The sequence below is a fragment of the Harpia harpyja genome, chromosome 8 (assembly GCF_026419915.1).
Source record: "Harpia harpyja isolate bHarHar1 chromosome 8, bHarHar1 primary haplotype, whole genome shotgun sequence".
Lineage (NCBI taxonomy): Eukaryota > Metazoa > Chordata > Aves > Accipitriformes > Accipitridae > Harpia > Harpia harpyja.
The window spans coordinates 33,503,455-33,525,668 of NC_068947.1; the positions used below are offsets into that span (position 1 = coordinate 33,503,455).

The 22,214-nt window shown below is 41.4% G+C and overlaps 1 protein-coding gene and 1 long non-coding RNA gene across 6 annotated transcripts in view; one reads left to right on the forward strand and one right to left on the reverse strand.

Moving 5' to 3' along the window:
• The window catches only part of GBE1 (1,4-alpha-glucan branching enzyme 1), a 173,454-nt gene extending 172,416 nt beyond the window's left edge, over nucleotides 1-1,038 (reverse strand). Inside the window, exon 1 of one of the 2 annotated variants that reach the window (XM_052795218.1) lies at nucleotides 774-1,038. In XM_052795218.1, the coding sequence (XP_052651178.1) occupies nucleotides 774-877 (104 nt within the window). In that variant the 5' untranslated portion in view covers nucleotides 878-1,038. The remainder of the gene's footprint in view (nucleotides 1-773) is intronic. The other variant, XM_052795219.1, reaches the window with a different exon arrangement.
• Nucleotides 599-20,982, forward strand: LOC128145320 (uncharacterized). Of its 4 annotated transcripts, none has more exons than XR_008236428.1 (6): nucleotides 599-805; nucleotides 1,680-1,931; nucleotides 11,750-11,898; nucleotides 12,615-13,356; nucleotides 14,341-16,093; nucleotides 18,771-20,982. It is a non-coding gene; the product is annotated as an uncharacterized LOC128145320 (long non-coding RNA). The 4 variants fall into 4 exon arrangements; XR_008236429.1 differs by having other exon boundaries at nucleotides 604-805; nucleotides 14,341-14,909; XR_008236426.1 differs by having other exon boundaries at nucleotides 605-805; nucleotides 14,341-20,982.
• The last annotated feature ends 1,232 nt before the right edge of the window (nucleotides 20,983-22,214 follow it).

The following is a 22,214-nucleotide window of genomic DNA, read 5'->3' on the forward strand; positions in this document are numbered from 1 at the left end:
GATGAACAGCTGAGCTGGGGATTCCAGGATATCACAGAAAATGCACCTAAAGGAAAGTTCTCCAGAACGAAGCGATTCGGGAGCAGTTTATTTACAGGTTACCACAGCCGGAGTGAAAAACACTTTTACTGGCAACAGCGGCTCGGCTAACCGCCTTCACAAGGCGCCCACGGCGCTTCCCCCCGCGGCGCACCTGCCTGCGCTCCAAGGGCCAGGCTCGCCTGTGAACCAGCCCCCCCCCCCCCCGCCGTAACGAAGCGATGCCGCTTTCAGGCGGGCCCAAGGGGGACAACGAAGACGCCTGAAGCGCCGGCGAGGCTGCGGGGGACGGGACGGCCGCCCACAACGCTGGCGACGAGGCCCGCGCTGGAGGCCTCCCTGCAGCGGCGCGCCATGCTCGGCTCAGGAGGCCCTGCCGGGCCTCGGCGGCAGCTCCGCCCGCGGTGGAGGCGCCTCCGTCGGAAGGGCCGCTGCGAAACCCCCAGCTCCGGGTCCGGCCCCCCCCCCCCTCCCCGCCACCGCCGGGGCGGGAAGCGGAGCCGCCCCGGAGCCGGCTGAGGGACAGCCCCCGCCACCACGGGGAGGAGGGAGGAGGGAGGAGGGAGGGGGGAGGGGACACCGCCCGCCCCGCCGCTCCCCCCGCCCGCCCCGGCGCCCCCAGAGGCGGGCGGTCGCCGCCTGCTCGCCCGCCGCCCCTCGCCCTGCCGAGGCGGCCCTCCCCTCCCCGCGGCGGAGGCCACGGCCGCCGGCAGGCGGGCGGGCCGGGGCGGTACCTGCGCTGGAAGTCCGTCTCGAAGGGGGCCAGGTAGGGGTCCCGCTCCAGCAGCTGCGGCAGCTTCGGCGGCTGCGGGGGTTGCGTGCTGGCGGCGGCCGCCATCTTGCCCGCCGCGGGATCCGCGCCGCGCCGCGCCGCCGCTATATACACCCGGGGAGGGGGGCCGGGGCGGGCGGGCGAGGCGCCCCCTGCCTCTCACAGCCCGGCGCCGCCCACCGGCCGGGGCAGCCCGCCGGGGCCGGGAGGCGGCCGCCTCCGCCGCCCCTCCCCGCCCGCCGTGCCAGCCGCTTGGGCTGCGCCGCGCTGCGCCGCGCCGTGTTCTCTCCCCACTTCCCCCGCGCCGGTGCCCGGTGCGGCGGTGTCGGGGCTCCGGGTGCCTCGGGGGCTGCGGGAGCCGAGGAAGGGGTGTTGGGGGCACACCTGTCCCTGCCTCCCACTGGCGCGGACGAGCGTGGGGTTTGGTTTCGCAGCGCCGGCTCTTTGCCCGCAGGGGGGTAATAGCGGGAAGGGGGGCGGGGGGGGGAGTGTCAAAGAGCCGTTCGCCTCAAAACAGTGCAGGGAGTCGGGGCGGGCGGCGGCGGCGGCGGCGGCCTGCGGGTGAGCGCGGGCCGGGCCTGGGCCGCGGCGCCGGCGGAGCCACCCCTGAGGCGAGGGAGTGCTGCTGCCCTCGCTGCGGAGCCCCGAGCGGCGACGCGAAATGCCGCCGCTGCGGGGCTGGGCGGTGAGGTGAGGGAGCGAGCTGTGCTCTGTCAGTAAAGGAAACCAAAAAAGCAGCTGTCGGAGCCGACCTCCCCGGCAGGGCAGGGCAGGGCAGGGCAGGGCAGCGCCGGCAGGAGAGGGGTGTCTGCCGTCGCTCGGCGGTCCCCAGTTTGTTTTCTTAGTGCCTCTTTGATGTCTTTTTCAGTGCGTCTGCTGCCGGGTGAGCTCTTCGTTCCCACACACAAAAAAACCCACCACCACCACCACCACCCCCCCAACCAGATTTGGTGTCATCGTGAGCGCTGGAATAAATTTCTCGACCGTTTGATAGGGTGCTGGCGTACTCACACACAAGGTCAGCAAAACAAGGCTCCGGGGGCATCCATGAGTTCTCATAAACACCGTGTCTGTACAGCAAAATGTCGCTTAACCGGACACATAAAGAATCCTAAACAAAGTAAGATTAATTCAGCTGATCCTAATGCAGCTCTAAATGCTGAATAGAACAGGTAGATTGCTGTGGAAGTTTGACCTAATATCAGCATGTCTCGTTTTTGGATAGGCCACCAAATATCCAAGGCAACTAATCACTAGCCTGACCATGCCTCTAGGCCAGCATTTAGCACTTTTATTTAAGGTCCAGCAATTTTGCTTTGTTTAGACATGTAGTGAGAACGTTTATTTAGAGGCCTCTTTTGAATGCTTTTCAGCCATGGTTTATAAACTTTTCAGCTCCTAGATACGTTACCTCGTTTCCACAACCATCTCCTAAATTGTTATCCTCAGTTTGTAACTCATCTCCCCTATCTTGGCTTCCTCTGAATTTTCGTGCTGCTTCCCCTTCCTGTCTGCCAGATAACTAACAAACAGCACAGCATGTAATGAATGCTAGCGGTTCATTTATTACTTTACCCAAAATTGGCCACAGTGAAAGTTTCCATAATGATTTGTTTCATCAACAGTGTATGTTTAACTACACTATAGTTCTTTCCTTGCAGCAGTTTCTAACGACACACGTAAAAATCCAAGTACTTTTGTCCTTTTCTCCTTATGGCGTGCAAAAAGTATTCCCTGTCCTAAGAATGAGTAGGACAATACTCATACTGTTTGCTATAGCAGTTGCCCAAGCAGGAGGTCCAAGCAGGTTTTGTTTGGTTACTGAAAGAACTAGGATTTATGCTGTAGCAGAACTACCTATCATATCCAGCTCTGATAGATCAGGATTTCTTTTTTCCCAGTGTCCACCATTTCTTCAGTCTCATTGGAGACTGAAAATCTGTTTTTAAAATTACCTATGCTTCTCAAAATTTCTGCATGGCAGTGATTCCTGTGCCTGTACTAAACCAAAGTTTAACAACTCTTATCATCTTCTTATTCTTGCTTCTTGGCATCATACTGTGTGCATCATGTTCTTTCGTGAACGTGTCACTCATTCTCACAGTTAACTAGTTAGCAAACTAAAAGGAGAGAAATTCCAGCTGATTATCAAGAGCCAGGAAACTGGTTTTTTACAATAGTTATGTGTTAACCTGTGCTGCTGCTTTGGGGCTTCCAGGTGTTTGGTACTGGAGAGGTCATCTGCTGTTGAAGTGGAGGTAGGAGAGCAATTCCTGCAGCCTGTGAATTTATGAGCATAGGAAACAGGAGCTTCACTCTTAGCACAGTCTCTTTGGTTTTCGTCATTGTCAGGAAGCTCAAGCAAGTTCACAGCACCGTTATTAGCTGTGTGGCATAAACAGAGATTTATAAATCAGCATTAGCAATTTGTGTAAACAGTAGGAATATAGCTGTGATTTTCGTCTCCCTGAAGACAGGGACCGCTTCTTAACCTTCATTTGGAAGATTTTAAGTAGAAATGACACAGTATCCTGCCTCACATCCAAGCAACCTTGAACCTCAGGAAGTTGAATTTTGCAAATAGCCCCTCTCCCTATAATAGACAAAGCCCAAATGCTATATCTAACACTCTGTGAACTGGGAAATTGAGAACCGTACCATTTGTATCTACTCATGTTCCAGTTTACAGCTTGGGCATGATTTTACCTGCCTGCTTTGTCACAAGTAACTCAAAGATACTGAGGCATATATTATTGTGATCATCTATTACACCGTGATCTAGCTGAGACTCAAAGGCCGAGGTTGGCTCTCAGGACACTGCCGTTTAGTCCTCTACCTGCAGGCAAAAATGGCAGTTCAGACAATGAATATTGTCCCAACAGCTGAATGCATCTTTGTGCATTTGTCAGAGATTGATACAAAGCTGGCAGCTGCTGCTGCCACTAGAAATAGGAAGAGGAGGACTGCTTGTTAATAACTGCTCTTTTTGGGGGACAGCAGTGGATCACATAGGAGTGGTGTCTAGGGCATGTGTCTGGCACTCACTTGCCACTGAGGCTGGAGTGTATCAATCCGCTCTAAACTAGGCTTTCAAAGGATGCTCACGCTTAAGTCATGTCTACTTTACAATGTTGCTAGCAGTGCTGAGCAGTAACTGTATAGTTACAATTATTGTAACATCAATTTAGATTTGTTTAAATATGCAAAGTTCAAATAGAAATCAAAGTTTTGGATTAAAGAACATTCAAGATCTAGAAGGTACTGAAGAAAAATGGCTACTCTTGTCATGCAGTACCTCCATTTTGATTCACTAATATTTTGCACTTATTTTGCAAAAGATGACAGAGATGTTAAACTATAGGAACTGGGTTAGGAAAAAATGTTATTTCATTAGGGCGCTGGTTCAGATTCTCCTTCATCAATAAAGTCTGTTCCTATCTCAGCCACAACAGATCTGTGTGGTCTCTGGCCTTGACTGGCTCTTGCAGAGCCAGTTCCTGAGCTCCAGGTGCTTCTAAACCAAGTGGCTCAGAGCAGACCTGGTCCCTGGTCCTGGCCTGGCTCTGTAAGATGCTTACAGACCTGTCAGAGTCATCTTTGGGGTACAGGATTCTGCACTATAGCTGTCATGCACTACTGGTAATTTCTAGACTGCCCAATCCCACAGCTATGAGATAGATAACTCATACATGAGTTACAGTGTGGTTCCTGCCATGCTGGTTCTCACATTGCCCAGAGCAGGAATATGGTGAGGGTTTGCTGGAGTTACCTTCTAGCCTTCAGGGAGAGAAAGAGGGCAACGGCCAAGGGTGATGTGTGCCCAGTTTTTATTCCAATATGGACATAAATGGGGCATTCCAAACATCCATACCTGGATGCTACAATGTGGTCCCAAGTACCACAAAGTACTCATTAGCCTATTCCGTCAGCTGTGCTCCATTTTAGCTGTGGGCAGTCTATAGACTCCTAGTTTAATCCATCTGAGAAGAGATGGCAGGTACCAAAGACAGCAAGATATTTTTTAACTCTGCTGTTGAGAACATTTAAGAATTACTGATCTCTCAAAGTGACAAGTCACAAGGCATGTCCTTTGTATGTTTAAATTCAACACCTGAAGGCTATATCCAAGATTTGTCGTCATTTCAGTCTGGGCAGAACTCCTCCCAGTTCCTTTTCCTGAAAGCCTTTTTACATCTAGGTGTGGTTGGCCCACTTCGCTTGGTTGCATGTGGAGAGATGCATGGACATGCAATTGCCGTTGCACATTTTGATATCTTAAAGATGAGAAGTAGTCTATGGCCAAGGACTGAGAAACACCGGAATGTGAGCTCTCTCCTGTGCCTATACTGGATCCCACAATGGGCACTATCAAGAAAAAGCGTTCCTGTGCACAGAGGCAGTTTTTCAAGAAGTTTCATGTTTCATTAATCCAGAAGAATGGATTCTTGAAGGGTTCCCTGGGTCCTTTATAGAGGTGTCGGACATCTGAGCATGTTACGGTACACATTGCAGCTTCACACCTTTGGACTGGTTTCTGCATGTTCAGTACATAAACACAAAATGGAGTTCAAAATTTGAAAGAAAACTAGCTTATTTTGCCACATTGGCCAGCCATACTTACCCTATCATTTGTTCAAGAATCCATAAGAAATTAATTGCACAGTTGTCATCCAGATCCAATACAAATGCCTCCCTTACAAAATTATCATTTATCTTGGTAGACTTCTCAGGTCAAACGTTGGGAATGGAGATTAAACAAGCTACATATCCCTATCTTTGGATTCTCCAAGGTGAGACACATAGGAGAAAAGAAATGGTCAGTGTTGCACATCTGCTGCCAAAGCTAGACCTCAACAGCATGTCACAGTTCCATAATTAAAACCTGCACTTCTAGCAAGGATTCAACTATTTGATTACATACAAAGAACAAAGCAGATATCCTTGAAAATTGCAGCAAGCATTCTGAGAATCCGTTAGTACATCCATTAATTAGTTTATAGGTTTGGGGGTTTCATTTTTGGTTTGGGTTTTTTTAAGAAATGTAAGGTATTCATTGAGACTATCTTTTAAGGTCTTACCTCTGCCCTGTCATGGTATCAGGAGCTTTAAATAACAGCACGTCTTTAAAGATCAAAACGAATGTACAATCTGAAATACTAAAAAGCCAGTTTCAGGCTTGTCAAAATTCCAGTAAGTACAGTTGATGGGGATGCCATTTGCACTTCCCATGGAGAGCAAAATGAAAACACATTCCAACAACCTGAAAGTCCTAGATAATGGCTGCTTCTTGCTTTCACAATATTGCAGTATTATTATGATTTGGTGTCCTTATTTTGTATAACAGAGTATCAGAAAATGTAAGTATCTTTCATAGTTGTTTACACAGTAATCAAGACTGTGATAAAGTGTGATACCAAATAAAAAAATATGAGCAGATGTAGGACAATAATTGTTATGAAAATGCCTATGAGTCTCGCTAAAAAAAAAGGATTTAATTTAGCAGAAAGTCTTTAGTTTCAAGTAAGAATTTGTGAAACACTTCACAGATACAAAATACAGAAGAATTTTAGGAATATCATAATATTTTTGGACATTGTATATACTCTGTTTTATTTACGCCTTCGATATGTATTTCTTTAAATTAATTACTGCCAATAGTAACAACCTTCTACAATTGCCAATACTGCTATTGCCTGGTATTTCCATATGTGTTTATGTGTTGGGTGAAGAACATAAAACGTTTGGGACTCTCTCCCTAATGCCATACCCACCATACTTGGTAAGTGTCACCTCTGTCTTACCAATGTGTATTTATGTCTAACACTTAGGAAATAAGAAGCTTGAGCTCTCCAGAACAGTTGTCCCAGAGCAACATTCCTGCTGTTATTGCAGCAGGCTTCTGTAACAATATATCGCTATTAAACAAGCAACTTACTAATGCTAGCCAAATATTGTATGGTTTATATGCAATACACTTGGAATTAAGAATGAAACACCACAGCTTCAGCAGCAATTTTGTGTTCCTGTTCATTGTCAGGTCTTTCCTAAAATCCCTGAGAAATAATCTTATCTAGGAGGTCTCTTAAAGGCTGGTTGCATAGTCTCACGTTCCTCCCTGAAACACTACGGGCATTTGGGCACTCTGGCCTTTTACTCAGAAGAGAAAGTGAGGTTGCCAGACACTCGTTCAGAGGGTAACAGGTCTAATCCTGGGGGAGGTCGAGTGAGGTGAGAAGAAAGGAGGAGATGCACACTGCTAATGCTCTGACAGCTCTGTCAATATAAATTCATTAGTATGTGTAGAACTATTTTAGCTTTCAAAAAGCAGAAGAGTACCTAAGTCGCATTCATGAATTTCAATGTGTATTGAGTTCACCACAGTAAAAGTAGGTGACTCCGGTGCAAATTGTGTGTAAAGTGCAGAACTTTCGAAGTCCAGAATGCTTTCTGCAGACATTCTTTTAGATCTTGGCAGCACTAGTTGTGGTTTAGTTTTTAATGGCCGTCGGTAGCAGTTGACCGAATTATTTCTCAGGTGCAACCAGGAGTGTTTTGAATGAACAGAAAGACGGGACAGGGATAAGTTTCTTAGTGCTACACTCAAAATTTTGCTATAGGCAGAAGAGAACACCATATATGGAACTAAGAATTTACTGTTAGTCCAGTAAATGTTTTAACAGTGTAATTGTCCAAATTATCTGATTAATATGGAAAAAAAAACCCCACCCTCATTAATAGTGCAATTTAACTTGTTATACAGAAAACTTTCTAGCACCTATGCATTTTTTCTTAATACTATACCTCCCTTCCCAGTGTGCCTCTAGGTCCTAAGGTTGACAGTTTAAGTCTTCCTTAGGCAGATGGGGGCATATGTGCTATGACAAGGCATTGGCCTCCTGAGGTCTTTGCCACACACATCCTGATGTTCATGGGAGGGGTGGGTGTCTCCCTCCTCAATTTTGAGGTTCCTAGCTGAAGTCTGACAACTGCACAACAGCCTCTCCCAGATACAGTTGACATAAAGGACGCTGTAGGTCATGCAAGGACTGCCTGGGGCTGTCAAATCCTTTCCCTCAGCGGCACTCACAGACACAAGCCCACATGAGTTTGGCAATAGTCGCAGAGGCACTAGGCAAGCAATGGCAATGGCAAAAAATCACACGTACCAGGCTAAAATTCCCATTGTTGATAGATGGTCTGCTAAACACAGGCTAATCGTTACATGAGTCCAGCAGAGAGGTTGCAAACTCTCCTATGACTCAAGGCTTCTTAACAAGACTGAGTGATGGCTCTGCAAAACAATCATTTTTTCCGGTGTGGTCTTGTGTGATGATAACACTTAAGGGTCTGAGGGTATAATAATGGATAACCATTGTACAATCACCAAAGCTAGTATAACAACTAAAATTACAACTGTAGGGTGTAAAAGCTAAGTTGAGGTTTCTGTAGATGTCGGAGACTATAGTCTTACTTTTAAGGTGATGATGTAATTTGTATCTTTACATTGCATGTGTGCCTATCATTGGGCATGTTACACACTATGAGGTAGTTCACAGTGATTTCTGGATGTATATGAACATAACTGAATCCTACATAGATAATGGCATGACTGTAGCAATTTCATAATGACATCTCGGTCAAATTCTGATGTAATCAATTGTCAAGACATTGAAAACTAATATCCTTACATATGTAATGCATGTCTTGAGCTGTTGTTTTTCTGGAATCTGCCTAAAGAGACTATGAAGTACATCTATCATGTTCAATAATCCATCTTCATAAATGCACCTCTCTCATCTCAGAAATGCTATAGCTATAGATCTCCAAAGTTACCTGATCAGGTCTAGTTGAATAATCATGCAAGGTTATGTATTATAAACATAAGTAACATTTTGATACCCTGTCAGCTTAAGGACCCCTGATTTCCACCATTTTTTATATGTCTTAAAATATCCCCAGTACAATAAATGAAGGTTCAGTCTTTACAATCCCAATGATACAGAGCTACACTTCCAGGTGTGCAATCTATTGCCATAGGTGATTGTATTGGATGCAATACAGTTTTCCATAGGAAATATTTTTATAACTCAGTGATTCACCTTTTCTTCTTAGAGCACTCAAAATTCTATATTTTATAAATGTAGAAAGCTTCATCCAAGACAAACACATACACACAGACACACATTTTTGTTCGGAACATAGATATGCATAGGTTAGTAGGAAGTACATCTGTCTTCACACAGAGAAACAGGTTTTCTCTTGCTTGGAGATGAATCTGTTAGGTTGGATCCTTTGTCTTTTATTACCTAGGTTCATATTTTGCTCTTGTTCTTAAACTCAGCCATGGCATTTGAATTAGAAGAAAAGGAATATGGCTTTCACTTTTCCTATGTGCATGTATCATAATAAAAATACACAGTAAAGAAAACTAAGCGATATGCAGCTTACAGTGTGCATACATTTGGAAGGGATTGCTTATACTATGCTATCTGTGGAAGATAAAATAAGCAATATTATAAGTAATAATCTTAGTTATCCAGGCTAAAGCACCTCCCTCAGTATGAGTTTCTGAGGATATCCAGGTTAATTAGCTGCATTTCTGTTTCCTGAATACTTTATGTTGAAGTACATAGTAATGAAACAACTACTTCATTACTACGTAGTAAGAAAATTTACTTTGTATTATTAGATAACTTTAGTAATCCTCCATCTGTTTTTGTTTAGCTTTGGTTCCATCTCTTTTTAACAAACAGCTAAATGTTTATATTTTAATTCAAATAGCAATCTTTACAATTATAGATGATTTTTCACTGTAAGATATTAATTACAATCATGTATTTATTATATGGGTAACCTTTGGTTTTCCCAGTTAATGTGATCCCAATTCCATTTGAATAGTTTAAAGGCTAATGGCTCTCAGTCAGTGTTCCTCAGTTTCAAACACCCTTCCTTTTTGATATCTCATGGAGCCTTTTGTTTATCTCTCAAAATTCTCCCTGGATGTTAGATTCAGTCACCTAATCCTACTCAAGAAATGGTTGATATCACTGCCCAATCTGATTTCAGTTTAACCAGCCACTCAGTGCAGATATTTCTCACATTTGTGTGATCAGCTCCTGCAACAGGATGTATGCATCAGCAGTCACACTTCTCACAGAAGTTCTGGTTTCTCCTGCTTGAATATTCACCTTCTTTCTTTGTTAGTACTTCATTCTCTTCTGCTTGCTTAGTCAAATAGCCTTCTGGATTGCACAGATCACAGCCTGTGCCAAATATTCGATCTTTTTGCATTATATTATCTTCTCAGGCTCTTCATTTTCCACTTGTCCCATAGTTCCACCGGGATGGCATGCCATCCCCAGTGATCAGATTGTACTTTGGTGTCTGTAAAGGTGAGGCATAAGCAGTTAATTGCCTTTTTCCTTATGCCAGTCTTCAGTTAGTGATGCAGTAGGGGGCTTGTTGGAAATACTGTCCCAGTACTGCATCTCTTCCCCAGTTCTTTTGCGTTGTTTCCATGTGCGTGTTTGTGCTACGTCTGACTGTTTTCTTACTACACTATTTCCTACCACTGCATATGTGCATGGACTACTTTTCTGCTTATTACTTTGTTATCCCCCTTTTGCCACTTTTACCAAAGAAGAATATTTGAGAGTGAATGCTGACAAAAATGGCAGTTTTTACAGCTTCTAAGTCATACACTCTCACGCATTTTTTGTTTTTCTTGTTTACTATTAGGTAGTGTCCCCTAGATCACTTCTTCCCTCATATGGGTTGCTAGCTCATTCCATACTGTGCCAGTATCTATAGGCCCTAAAACTAAATACATTTTTGTGTCCATGACATCCACTACAGCTCTTTAAATGCACTCTGGTCCTAATTCAAGGCTTGTCCATCTCTACCATACACAAAACTTTGAACTGAGCCTGACAACTTTTTCTGCTTCTAATATATCTCTGCTTTCTTTTGGCTTGTGACCATCCAGATGATTGATCTTTCAAATTCTAGTCTTCCTTTTAAAGCTCATATAGTGTTATATATCCACTCATAGTAGGCAGTTGCTACTGCAGGAACTGACTGATTTGCAAGAATCTGTACCTCAAAGACTTAGTCCCTGCTGAATATGCCATTCCCTCAGCTCAGCCATTTCTTCTAAAAAGGAGAGGAGGATGGATGTTTCTAGGAGCAGAGTGGGCATGTCTAGTGAGGGGCTGGACTTGGTTTTCTACTTCCTTGATTCCCCTGTCAGTCTACCTGATTTTATCCTTTACAGATAAGCCATAATAAAAACAAAGTCTCTACTCAGTTGGGTCATGAGAAGGGAGCAGAGGCAGAGATCTGATCACCTAGGACTATGATCAGAGGCTTTTAAAAGAAGTGTCAGCAAACTTTGGGCCTCCATCCAGTGTCCACCTATCATTAGATTGCTCTGACTGCCATCTGTTTTCTCCTCTTTCTCAGATTTTCAGCAAACTGTCATCTTCCATCACAGAGACTGCCACTAGCCAGGCAAAGTTTGCCTGGAGTGAGTCGTAGCCAGATCATAGAGCGATGCAACTACCATTTCTCTGCTTTCCTCGGATCGTTAGTGATCCTGAATCACCTGGGCTGCCCAAAATTAATTTGTTTTACTGTAAATTAGATACCTGCCAGGATACAGGAATGTACACCTACTGCATTCCTGGTCTTCTATGATGACCGTAGGCTTCCATCTACAGAAGTTATTGCAGAGAGTTTGTTGCTCACCAACATACGGGAAGGAGTCACAGAAGGGTTTGCCCACATTCTCCACTGATTTGTTACACTCAAATCTTGTGTACTACACCATATACATAGTGCTGTGAATTTACTGTTAGTCCAGTAAATATTCTAACAGTCCAAATTATCTGATTAATGTAGAAAAGCCTCACTTTCCTAATGTAATCGTCACCTTTCCAGTGTGTCTCTAGGTCCTGAGGTTGGCAGTTTAAGTCTTCCCGATGCAGACGAGAGAGCGGGCTTGCTTTACGACAAGTCATCAGCCCCTGAGGTCTTCACAAGAAGAACAATGATGTTTGTGTTGGGGGGTTCTCATTCCTCAGTCTTAGGTACGTTTGGTTTTATTTTTAAACTTGTTCCTTACACCATCTGCTTCCCTCTCATTTATTCCCAGCTAGTTTGAATATTGCACAATATCTTTACTCCAGGGCTCTCAGCAGATATCTGCCATCCTCTGCAATTTTATTCCACTATTATGCAAACGTTAACTCTACTAAAATCAGTAGTTTCAGCAATATAAAACTGTAATTCCTTAGTGGAGCATCCAGGAGATGGGTTACAGAGCAGTGGTTGATTTTTGAAATTCACAGTAGTTTTGCTGAAATACATAGTCAGCAGAGCTGTATAAAACTGGAGGTCATTGCATTGTTAAGTTCAAATTTGTCATTTAGCTACTCGAGTAAAGCATCTATAAATGGAAGACATCATGAACATTTATAATGTTGCAGTACAAAGGCCCATTTTACAGTCTGCTTGCAATTTAGTAGTTTGTCAATATGGAATATAAAAAACTTGAGTCTAGTATCTCTTCCAATTTGTTCTGGTTTTGCAGAATTTGCCAAATTTATGTTAAAATTCTGACACAGGTTATGAAAAGCCTTATATCTATGACTGTTGGGGCCATAAGCAAATCAGCTGATTGTGCGCTACTCTCTTACATTAACCAACTGTTCTTAGATAAATATGCTGTAGAAATACTTAAGTATTCAAAATGCTTTGTCCTGCTGAAAAATTACAAATATTTTTATGTCTTGTTTTATTCCAGCTCTCTTTCCTCAAAGAATCTGAAATATGAATAATTGTGGTAGGATAAATGACAATACATGGACCACTAGGAATACCGAGTCTCTGGAACCCATCTGCCATTTACTTTGTGTCATCACTGACTCATAACACAGTGTTTTAGGCAAGATTATTGTTATAGATATATATTTTTGCCTTAACATCAACCTTGTATAAATTTAACATTTTTTTTATCAGTGATACAGTTCGCTGTCTCTGGTCAGTCAGGTCGGTAGTAGTCAAATACCAGCCATATTAGTACACTATAAAGAAGGAATCCTTTCAAAAGTCTTTCATGTCTTACCCCCATTAAAACTCAGTCTCACGGACCACACTAAGTCCTCTCCTGACATTTTTCTATTGGTCATTATCTGGCTCTTCTACCATTTGCAGTTCAGGCATTAATTTATGCAAATGAAGAGATTTCTTCATTCATAAGATCATTGTCCAAATTGTTAGAATTGTTTGTTCTATTTCCTCCTTCTGCTGTTTCAGCTGCACACAGTTAAAATACTGAATTGCTCTTACAGTTCATGAATTATCTGTGGCTTTTCGACCTATGCACTCCTTCAGCTGTCTCTTCAGTAACTCCTGTGTTGTCATCTGTTTCAACACATGGACAAGAAAAACTCACAAAGGTTTCTATCCTGGGAGCTGAGTCATTCTCTAAATCAGGACCATCATCCTATGAACACAAAATCTTCCTCTGCAGAACTTAAGGGCAAGTATTACCTATGTGATTTTACACAGGATGTTTTAGCTTCCCTTACTTTAAATTACTTGTGTGTCTGACTGAAAAGCACATAATTTAGCAGTATCCACCAAAATTTTCTTTGTATTCATATCGCATGTGTTCCATAATGCCAGAAACTCAGTCATCCTTCTGAGTTCTGTGTTCTATTATTTCCTTTATTTTTTGATCAGTTGTCATTTCAAAATATACTCACATCGTCACTGGTTTGTTTTTTGTACATACATCTGATTTCTGTGAACTGTGACTACGTTCCTGTCATCTGGAAAACCTCGAGTGCTCAAGGAACATAACCTCCTGTACAATCAAATTGTTATTCCAATCATACCATTAAAAGACACTCATGGTGAATATCAGTCTGGCTTAAGTCATACAATATACCTAACATTTAAAAGGGCTGACTAATGAGGACATGTATTAGACATCCTGAAAGTGAGGAAAAAGCAAGACCAACTGTTTATTTCTTATCTTTTTCCTAGCACTATAAAATACCATACACATTCTTTGTATATTTAAATGAACGAAATTGCTTTTAATCTTGCATCTGTGCTTGCCAAAAATGTATACTCTGGTAGGTTGAAACCACTCTAGCACTACTACAAGTTATTAACACTATGATTTTTCCTGTTTATGTCCAAATTGCTGGGTTACTTGTAGCATTGAATAAGATTTACATGAAGACTTCTGAAGAACTTTGTGTTTGAGTTGTATTACATTGCTTGAAATAAAACTTTTCAGCTGATTTCTCCCATATAATTCTTTTCATGTTTGGGGAATTTTCATGCTAGCTCTGTTTTTATAAATATTGCCTTTATTAAATTTGTCATCTGCCAAATTAATGCTCTTTTTTAGGTTTTTTTGCTGCTTTATTTCCTTGCATATTTATCTTCTCCCTATCACTTCTCCAGCTCTTTTTTGTTTTAATGTAATTTTTTTCCCTCTTTTTTTTTACAGTAAGTCATGTGGCATTGATATCCTTAAGGAATTTAAAGTTACATGGAAGAAAATTGAGCCCCATGCTGATGGAGGAGATAGGCTTTATGGTTCCTCCGTTATCTCATTGCATGTTGGTAAAGCGGCAGAAATGGAATACGAGATACAAGTGTCATCAGAATATTTCCCTGGTTTTGTAAGGAGTTGCACAAGGAGCCATTCCTTTTCTGTAAAATGAAGCATGGGTATTCATAACTGTAAAAAACCAACAGCACTGCCAACAACAGAAGAATAACTGCCATATGTTGTTTCTTGTTTTTCTAATTTCCTTTCTATAGAATGAAGTATAGATATTTGTATTAAAAAAAAAAAGCCAACAATAAGAAAAACTGTCACCTGTTGTCTACTGTTTTTCTTAAATCTAGAAATGTTTTGCAAGTTTAACTTAAACGATTAGTCAGGTTTTCAGCTTTAGAATAAACTGAAGTATTTCAGCTTTTAGCATCTGTCCTGCTTGCTCACATGATGTTGGGGACCAATTTTTCATAAACATCAAGACCTCTTTCAACACTGACACAATCGTGGGGAACTGAGGTGGGTTCCGTTGTATTTCTGTAGTAAATTACATTCATTTTATAACCTATTCAATACTCAGAAACATGAAAACAAGCCTTTTTATTAATTTGAATCTGGTACATTTTGCCTTTCAGGTTAATGTATTTTATGTACTGCTTTGAGTGCAAGTTTGCATATTAACTGAAAGAGGTTTGATTAGTTTTATTCTCTTCTTTTCAAAAATTCTTTTGCATTGTGTATTAGCTCTATTAGTAAAAAGTAAAAAATCTTCTCTGACAACTTTCCATTATGTTAGAGAAATTCAACAAAGCCTTTAATTTCTTTTGTCTTGCATTGTAATCCTGGTTAGTTAAGAAAAAAAAAGTCTTCCCAGAATATGGTATTTGCATGTAACTATAATACTGTCATTCATAGTTAGAGATAATATGCAGAGGTTATAGCTGTGTGAGCTATTTAAAAATCAAAAGCAGCACAGTCAGGATGTCTGGAGGAGCAGTATGTAAAAGTTATCCCTTAAGAACATATCCTTCTAAAGGGTAACCAAATATAATTATTTCATGTGGTGCTGTATAATTGAGATGCCTTGGAATTCCCCCTCTTGTAACACTTTTGGTCTAGCTGTTACGCTTGACAGGGTAAGGTTAAATCTCCTTCTCCTATCACGGGTTAGGAAATACTTTTAGTGCTAAGAATAGCTCATTAAAGGTGGATGGAATGTCTCTTTTTCCAATGTACATATTAATTACCATAACACTCAGTGAATTTATCTTTGCTGACAGAATGACATTGCTGTATCAATGAAAACTGAGTTTCTTGTTGATTAAAACTGTCACTTGCCTGGAATAACTAGGTCCAATGAAGTAAAAACAAGGGAAGCGGGGCAAGATTTTGTAAAAATATATGGTTCTGTTCTAAGCAAAACAGCACCTATTTCTTTTTAGAGAGAATTTGAATTGAACATAGAATTTTTGAGTCAGTAATCTCACATTATTTGATCCACTGTTGTTCTGGACCTCATATGACCCACTGCTGAATTACTGGCTTTGCAGCAATGTCACTGATAGCAGAAGACTCCTTAGTAAGAAAACTTACTAGTGTGCTTGAACCTTAGAACTTGAGGTGAGCAGTGCCAGGGACACCTGTGGCCTGAAGGCAGAGGCAAAACACTCCTTTTCTCCTACAATACACATGGAAAACTCTTGGTAAAGAAGAAGGGCTAGAGAATATGTACATCACCAGATCTGTATGTACATCACCAGATCTATGTCTCTTTGTTTCCACAGGAGCACCCTTACCCTTTCCCATGTTCTCTGCCCCAGCGCTGAGAGTATCACTGTGTAACCACAGTTTAAGATGTATGCTACAATGCCTTCTTCCATTCAATCTAAAATAATTTTTTTTGACCCGCCTCCCAGAGCGCAGTGCACTGTGAGTAAAATATATCCCTAAGAAATTAGTAATATATGCACCCTTACTTGACTTTCCTTTCAGCTGCTGAAATAAGATACTCATTTTCTCTAAAGTGTCTGTAGATGGATGTCTAGAGTTTATGAACTGCCAAATGTGTGACTTCAGGATAACTGCCAAAGTTGCAAGGCAAACAAGAAGCTACCGAGCACTGGATAGTCACAGTGCTTGTCTAAGATCCAGTTAAGGATCCACTGTTCCTAGTAAGAAGTGCAATCCTTCTATAGAGTTTTTCCAATAGAACAGGGATCTCTAGGTCATTATTGTCACAAAGCAACAAAGTACAGAAGAAAGATTTCAGTGTACCTTCTAAGCACACGGTACTAGAGCAAAAAATGCTAAATAAACAATCTCGGCATAATTCGGGAGAGGAAGATTAGCTAAGAAGTCTGTTATTCAAAGAAAATGGCCACCACTGCTGCTGCAGAGATGAAGAATAGTTAAAAAAAGTAGTAATGCATAATTTACAATGCTTTATTTTCATGCTTTTAATAAGAATTCATACTATCTTATTAGAACATGGCCAATTTTTCAACAAAAACCTAATAAAAAATATGACAATTATTCAAATACTTAACTGTGACTGACTCTGGTATTGAAGGGAAATACAAAGCATTAATTCTTTTAGAAACTTTTTCTCCAGTTGTTTAAAATCTTTTCTATGAATTCGAAATCTTGTCTGCATTATTTTTGGTCTGAAGGAATTCCACAGATAACCTGGGACTAGCATTCATATCTGGAAATTTGAGTTCCTTTGGCTTGTTTTGACTAAACTTGCATGATATTCCTGTTTGCTGTGGATACTTAGCACATTGCTGGTGCTAGACGTTTTGTCATGGCTAGTTCAAATGCTGGTTTGAGTGATTTTTCTCAGACAGTCATTTAAAATGCGATCACCAAAACCCAAAAGAAACAGTAAATTACTGAGCATGTTCTTTTACCAATTTGACCAAATATTCCCAGAAGTATTTTTCAGCATTCACTGACTGGCAGATAGCAGTGCCTTTATATCCAGTAGTGCTGTCTCCTATGGGACAAGAGCAGTTGCTGGACCTTGTCTCTACCTAATCTCTTCAGTGCACAGTCTTTCTGAGTGACAGGGCTCTGCCCACAGACTACTGTAGCAGAACTCCCCTGAGATGCTGTCCTTTAAACCTGATGAGCCTACAGCGTCCCGTATTCTTTATTTCTGCATTTAAGTCTCCTTCTCAGAACTGAGTCCCTTAAATGGCTGGATTTCAGTACATTTGATTCTTTCTAGTTTGAATGTCCTACAGCTACCACTTTTTGTTCAAGCCCCAAAGAGGCATCTCTTTGTTTCTAACCTTATTAACACGGTAAGCCAAACGACGATTTGCCTCTGCATGACACTTCTCTCTGGGTAGTAGACCAGTGTGCAGTGACTCACAATCTCTCCTAGAACTGTTTTACAGAAAACAGCAAAATGTTTCTCCACCTGTATCTTGCTGTAAAGCTTATCCACTCCGATACATGAAGTAAGTCGACTCACCGCTGGTATGCCAAGCAGTATTGCCAGTGTCACGGGTCCCCCGCTCAGCACCCGTCGCGGTGTTTTTCACTGCTGCTCTGGAGATGCTAGCCACCTACCTCCTTCCTGGGCTGGGTTTGCCCTGAGTTTTGATTGTAAAACTTAAAAATGGGAAAGCAGGGCTGTAACCTGGAGGTAGGCAAAGTGGGTCATCCCTCAGTTAACAAGTCCACCATTTCTCTTTTCATAACTCCTGATCCGTTATTGGAAATATCACTAATCACAGTCTGGTTCCCTGCTTCCTTGATTCTTTGATTAATTTCAAGCAAATTCATCATGAAAATATCAAGCAGTTAAACTGAGATACATGTAATATTAATGAAGCAGATATCCCCCCACGTTCTAATAGAGGCACTTATCCTGCTGGTTGGCTTTCACTCAGGATAAGGAAGGATCAAATTATGACCCTTCACTACAGTTGTAGAAAAACCTAAGGCTGTTTATTTTAACTGCTGCGTTAACTCAGCATGATTGTTTTTAATGGGATGATTCTTGGTAGCATTACAGGTGGCAAAAAGGAATTTTTCTGGAGGACCTGATCCTTTAGCCACCCTAGGCAACCAGCTTATATTCCTCCCTTCTCTGAGAAACATCTGTGGGAGAAGTGGTGGCAGTCTGAGGCCTCAGAAGAGTTCGCCAGGCACAGCTCACAGATAAGCCAGTTTACTGTAGTTCATTTCTTCATCTACTTCATGCTACTCTACAGTATTATATTCATCCTTCTCACCCTCAGGACTTTTCCTTTTTTTTTTTAACCTGCCATACCTAAAAGGCAATTTACAGACCTTACTTAATCCTGAAGAGCAAGGATGTTAATTGGGTTGAAAATGGTAATGATGCATCTAGTTCTGTCTTACCTGCAGTGCTCTTCCTGCTCTCAGGACACCTGAGTGCCCCTGCATCCCAGAACAGAGGCTTTGAACACATATTTTTCTGTGTTGCACCCAGCTCCTCCCTTGACCCGTTATCAGTGGCACATTACACAGTGAATCAAATCTGAATCCCACAATATTTCTCCTCATTCTGTTTCTGAGTAAGAGCAGGTATATGCTCGAGACTTTTTTGATATTTATTGCCTCAGTTAAAGCATAATTAGCTCCATGAACTAATGAAATGGGGATTAACCACCTCCACTTTAGCTGAGACCTCTATCACCTTTACGTTTCAGGCTTCTATTTGGTTCTTCAGCTATTTCATTTATCGGTCAAGGAGGGGTTTAAGTCTGCAGTATAATAATATTTGAAATTACTAGTAAATAGCATTTTACAACATTAACTAGTCTGTCCTTACCACATCCTTTTCAGGCAGGCAAATAAATGTTATTATCCTTATTTTACAAACACATTGATTAAGTGACTTGCCTAAATGCCACACATCAATTTCAATGTCAATGCCAACATTAGCATAGAGAAACTTCTGCATTGCAGTCACAGAAAAAAGTGATCTGTGTTATCAAGTCCACCTCCCCTCAGAAACAAGCAATCACTTCTCAGATATGTAGTCTAGATAGCGGTTACACACTTCACATCCCCTGTATGCCCCTATGCTTTGTCCATCTGTTAAGCTTCTCCTTGATGATGGCTCCAAATGGTTCCCAGTATGTCTCTAACACGGGAAGCTTTTGTATGTGCCTCCCGGTTTCAACCCAAGGGCTGGAAAGCATTGCCTGGAGAACCTGTGAAACTCCCACATTGATGGCTGAGCTTGTGGAGTCAGAGGGTGAGGGAACGAAGAGGGCCTCGTGCTGCTCTCTAAAGGGCAACCTGAAGATGAGCAATGATCTGAGGGAACAGCAGGGGCAGGATTAGGAAGAAATTAGTAAGGTCTTCCACCATTTTAAGAGGAATTTTTTTTGCCTCTCTAACCAACAAAATTTTCAATTTTTACGTTGTGGAAAACAGGTACAATTCTCTTTCCTACTGCTGCTATAGCTACTGTGTGGAAATGGTGGTAGCTGCATTGATAACTTTGGAAGTGGAGTCTTCAGCTCTAAAATGCAGTAGCATCTGTAGTCCTCAATCTGTTGAGCTATTGGGTAAATTGCTTCATTTTGAAGCTCCTGCTTTTAAATTTGGAAGGAATTTTGGATTTGATCTCCATTGTCTGGCTTAGACAGACAGACTGTGTCTGTGTTCATCTCCTGACTGATGAGCAACACAAACCTTACTGCATGCATGTGCTATGTATGACAAATGAAAGTATAACAAGTAACATCATAGCATGCAAAAATCTGTTAAACAATGCCGAGTTTCTAATGTTAAAAACCTGCTCTGTTTACAGACTGTTATTTCTAAGGAAAAATATGTTGGTGACTATATTTGTTTCCCCTCCAGAGCAAGTCTTCCCTACCTGGAAAAACAAACAAAATAGAGAATCTTAGGACAGAACTTTTAACAGCTAATTAAGGCCTCCGCGTGTAAGGGTGGCATTGTTTTGTTCTGAGTTAGGTACAGTTCACAAGACCTTTCTGACTCAACTTCTTAATGTGACAGAAAATCAAAATATTCATAACTCATTTGAACCACAGTAGTATATGTTCATCAGCAGATTCACGAATCTGTCATTAAAGCCCATGGTGTCATTTGCCAACACCTGAATTTGACCTAGTCATTGAAGCTGATACTGTGCCAATGTCTGAAAGGAGATACACTGAAAAATTGTCCAGTGTTTATGATAGATACTGGTATTTCAGACCAGACTCCCAGGCGATGAATTATATTCTTAATAAGCATACATGACAAAGTTAAATTTAGAAGTAGAATTTTAAATAGTTGCCAAGTTTTTAACTGAAGGTCATTTGTATTTTTTTTTTAACCCATGCAGACACTCACAGGAAATGTGTGAACTTGCCTTCAAAATACCTCAAATATTAGCCATATGAATTACACATTTACCTTTTTTCCTAGCTTTTAAAAGATTATTTCCTGCATAAAACTTAACATCAATCAGTTTGTTGCTTGTGAGTCACCTGTAGATTGCGGTATCAGAATTATTCAATAGAATTATGCCTGTCAGAATTTTATATTCACTCCATTATTCATTAACAACAAAAAATAAAGCATCTTTCTAAACAAATGCTTAAGAGTCTGTGTTTTCTTGGCACTTCAATGGCTTGGTCTTCTGTGCAACTCTAGTCCTTACTCTTCCACCTCAGAATTATTAAGGTGTCACATACAGAAGTGGTAAGTTTAGCTGCATTAAACTGTGACAGAGGGTTAATCTTGCCTAGTGAAAAAGCAAAACGTGGCTGAATGGCCATAGATGTGATTATGTGTTCTGAAGCCTGATAAATATTGTATCACGCCACAATTTAAGATGCTCAGGGGCTTCACAACCTTAATTACATTTTAATGACGGCAACTCTGTTCAATTATGTACTCTGGCTTCTTCAAAAAAAAGCACTTCAGTCTTTAAAATGGTATTGTGGTACATCTCACCTGCAGAGCTGCTGCAATATTTGGGGTATGCCCTATTGTCTTCAGTAGTAGTTTTGGGTGCTAAGAAATGCAAAGCAAAGGCTTCTGCATTGGGAAAACAACAACATAACTGAATATATAATCAAGAATAAAGCAAGAAGAAGTAATAAGAAAGTAAATAATGGAAGACAGCGTTTGCATGAAAATGATATGTTTTCTTCTCTTTACCTTGCACGTTCTGCAGAGCAAGTAGCATCTAGTGTTTTCTAAGGTGCATTACACTGCACAGTGGGAACCTCATTAGTGGTTGATCCTTAGGTAATACGACAAACATGACTATTGAAAAGAAGTTTTCTTATTGTTCTGTTTTGTAATTTATTTTATTGAACTTCTCATAAACTCTGTACTACCTCCTTGCTAAAAGAAATTAATGATTTTGCCTAGGCACTTGGATTCCCATCTACTAAAGCACTTACAGGCATGCCTATGCCCATCTTCTGAAACTTTTAACAGTCTCATTGCCTTTGATGAAACTTCTCACAGTCTCATTGCCTTTGATGAAACTTCTCACATCATGAAAGTCACAAGCATGCATTAGTGTTTCACTGGATTAAGAGTTTAGCCATTTTTCCTTTCTTTGCATTTATTTCTAAGACCTAGCTTCTTAAAACTGTACTGGGTCAATGATACTTCAACATTTTATCATGGTTTTGGGCTCAGATTTCTTACTCAAATGTTCACTGATAACTCATCTCTTTCATTCACTTCCAGGATCCACTCATGATTTTAATAAATATCTCAAGTCAAAGTGTATAACAAAATGAAATACTCAGCTGTGCTTTCAAAAGAAGTTAAATTACCTAGTGAACATAAAGTCTGGTGCAGAAAGCC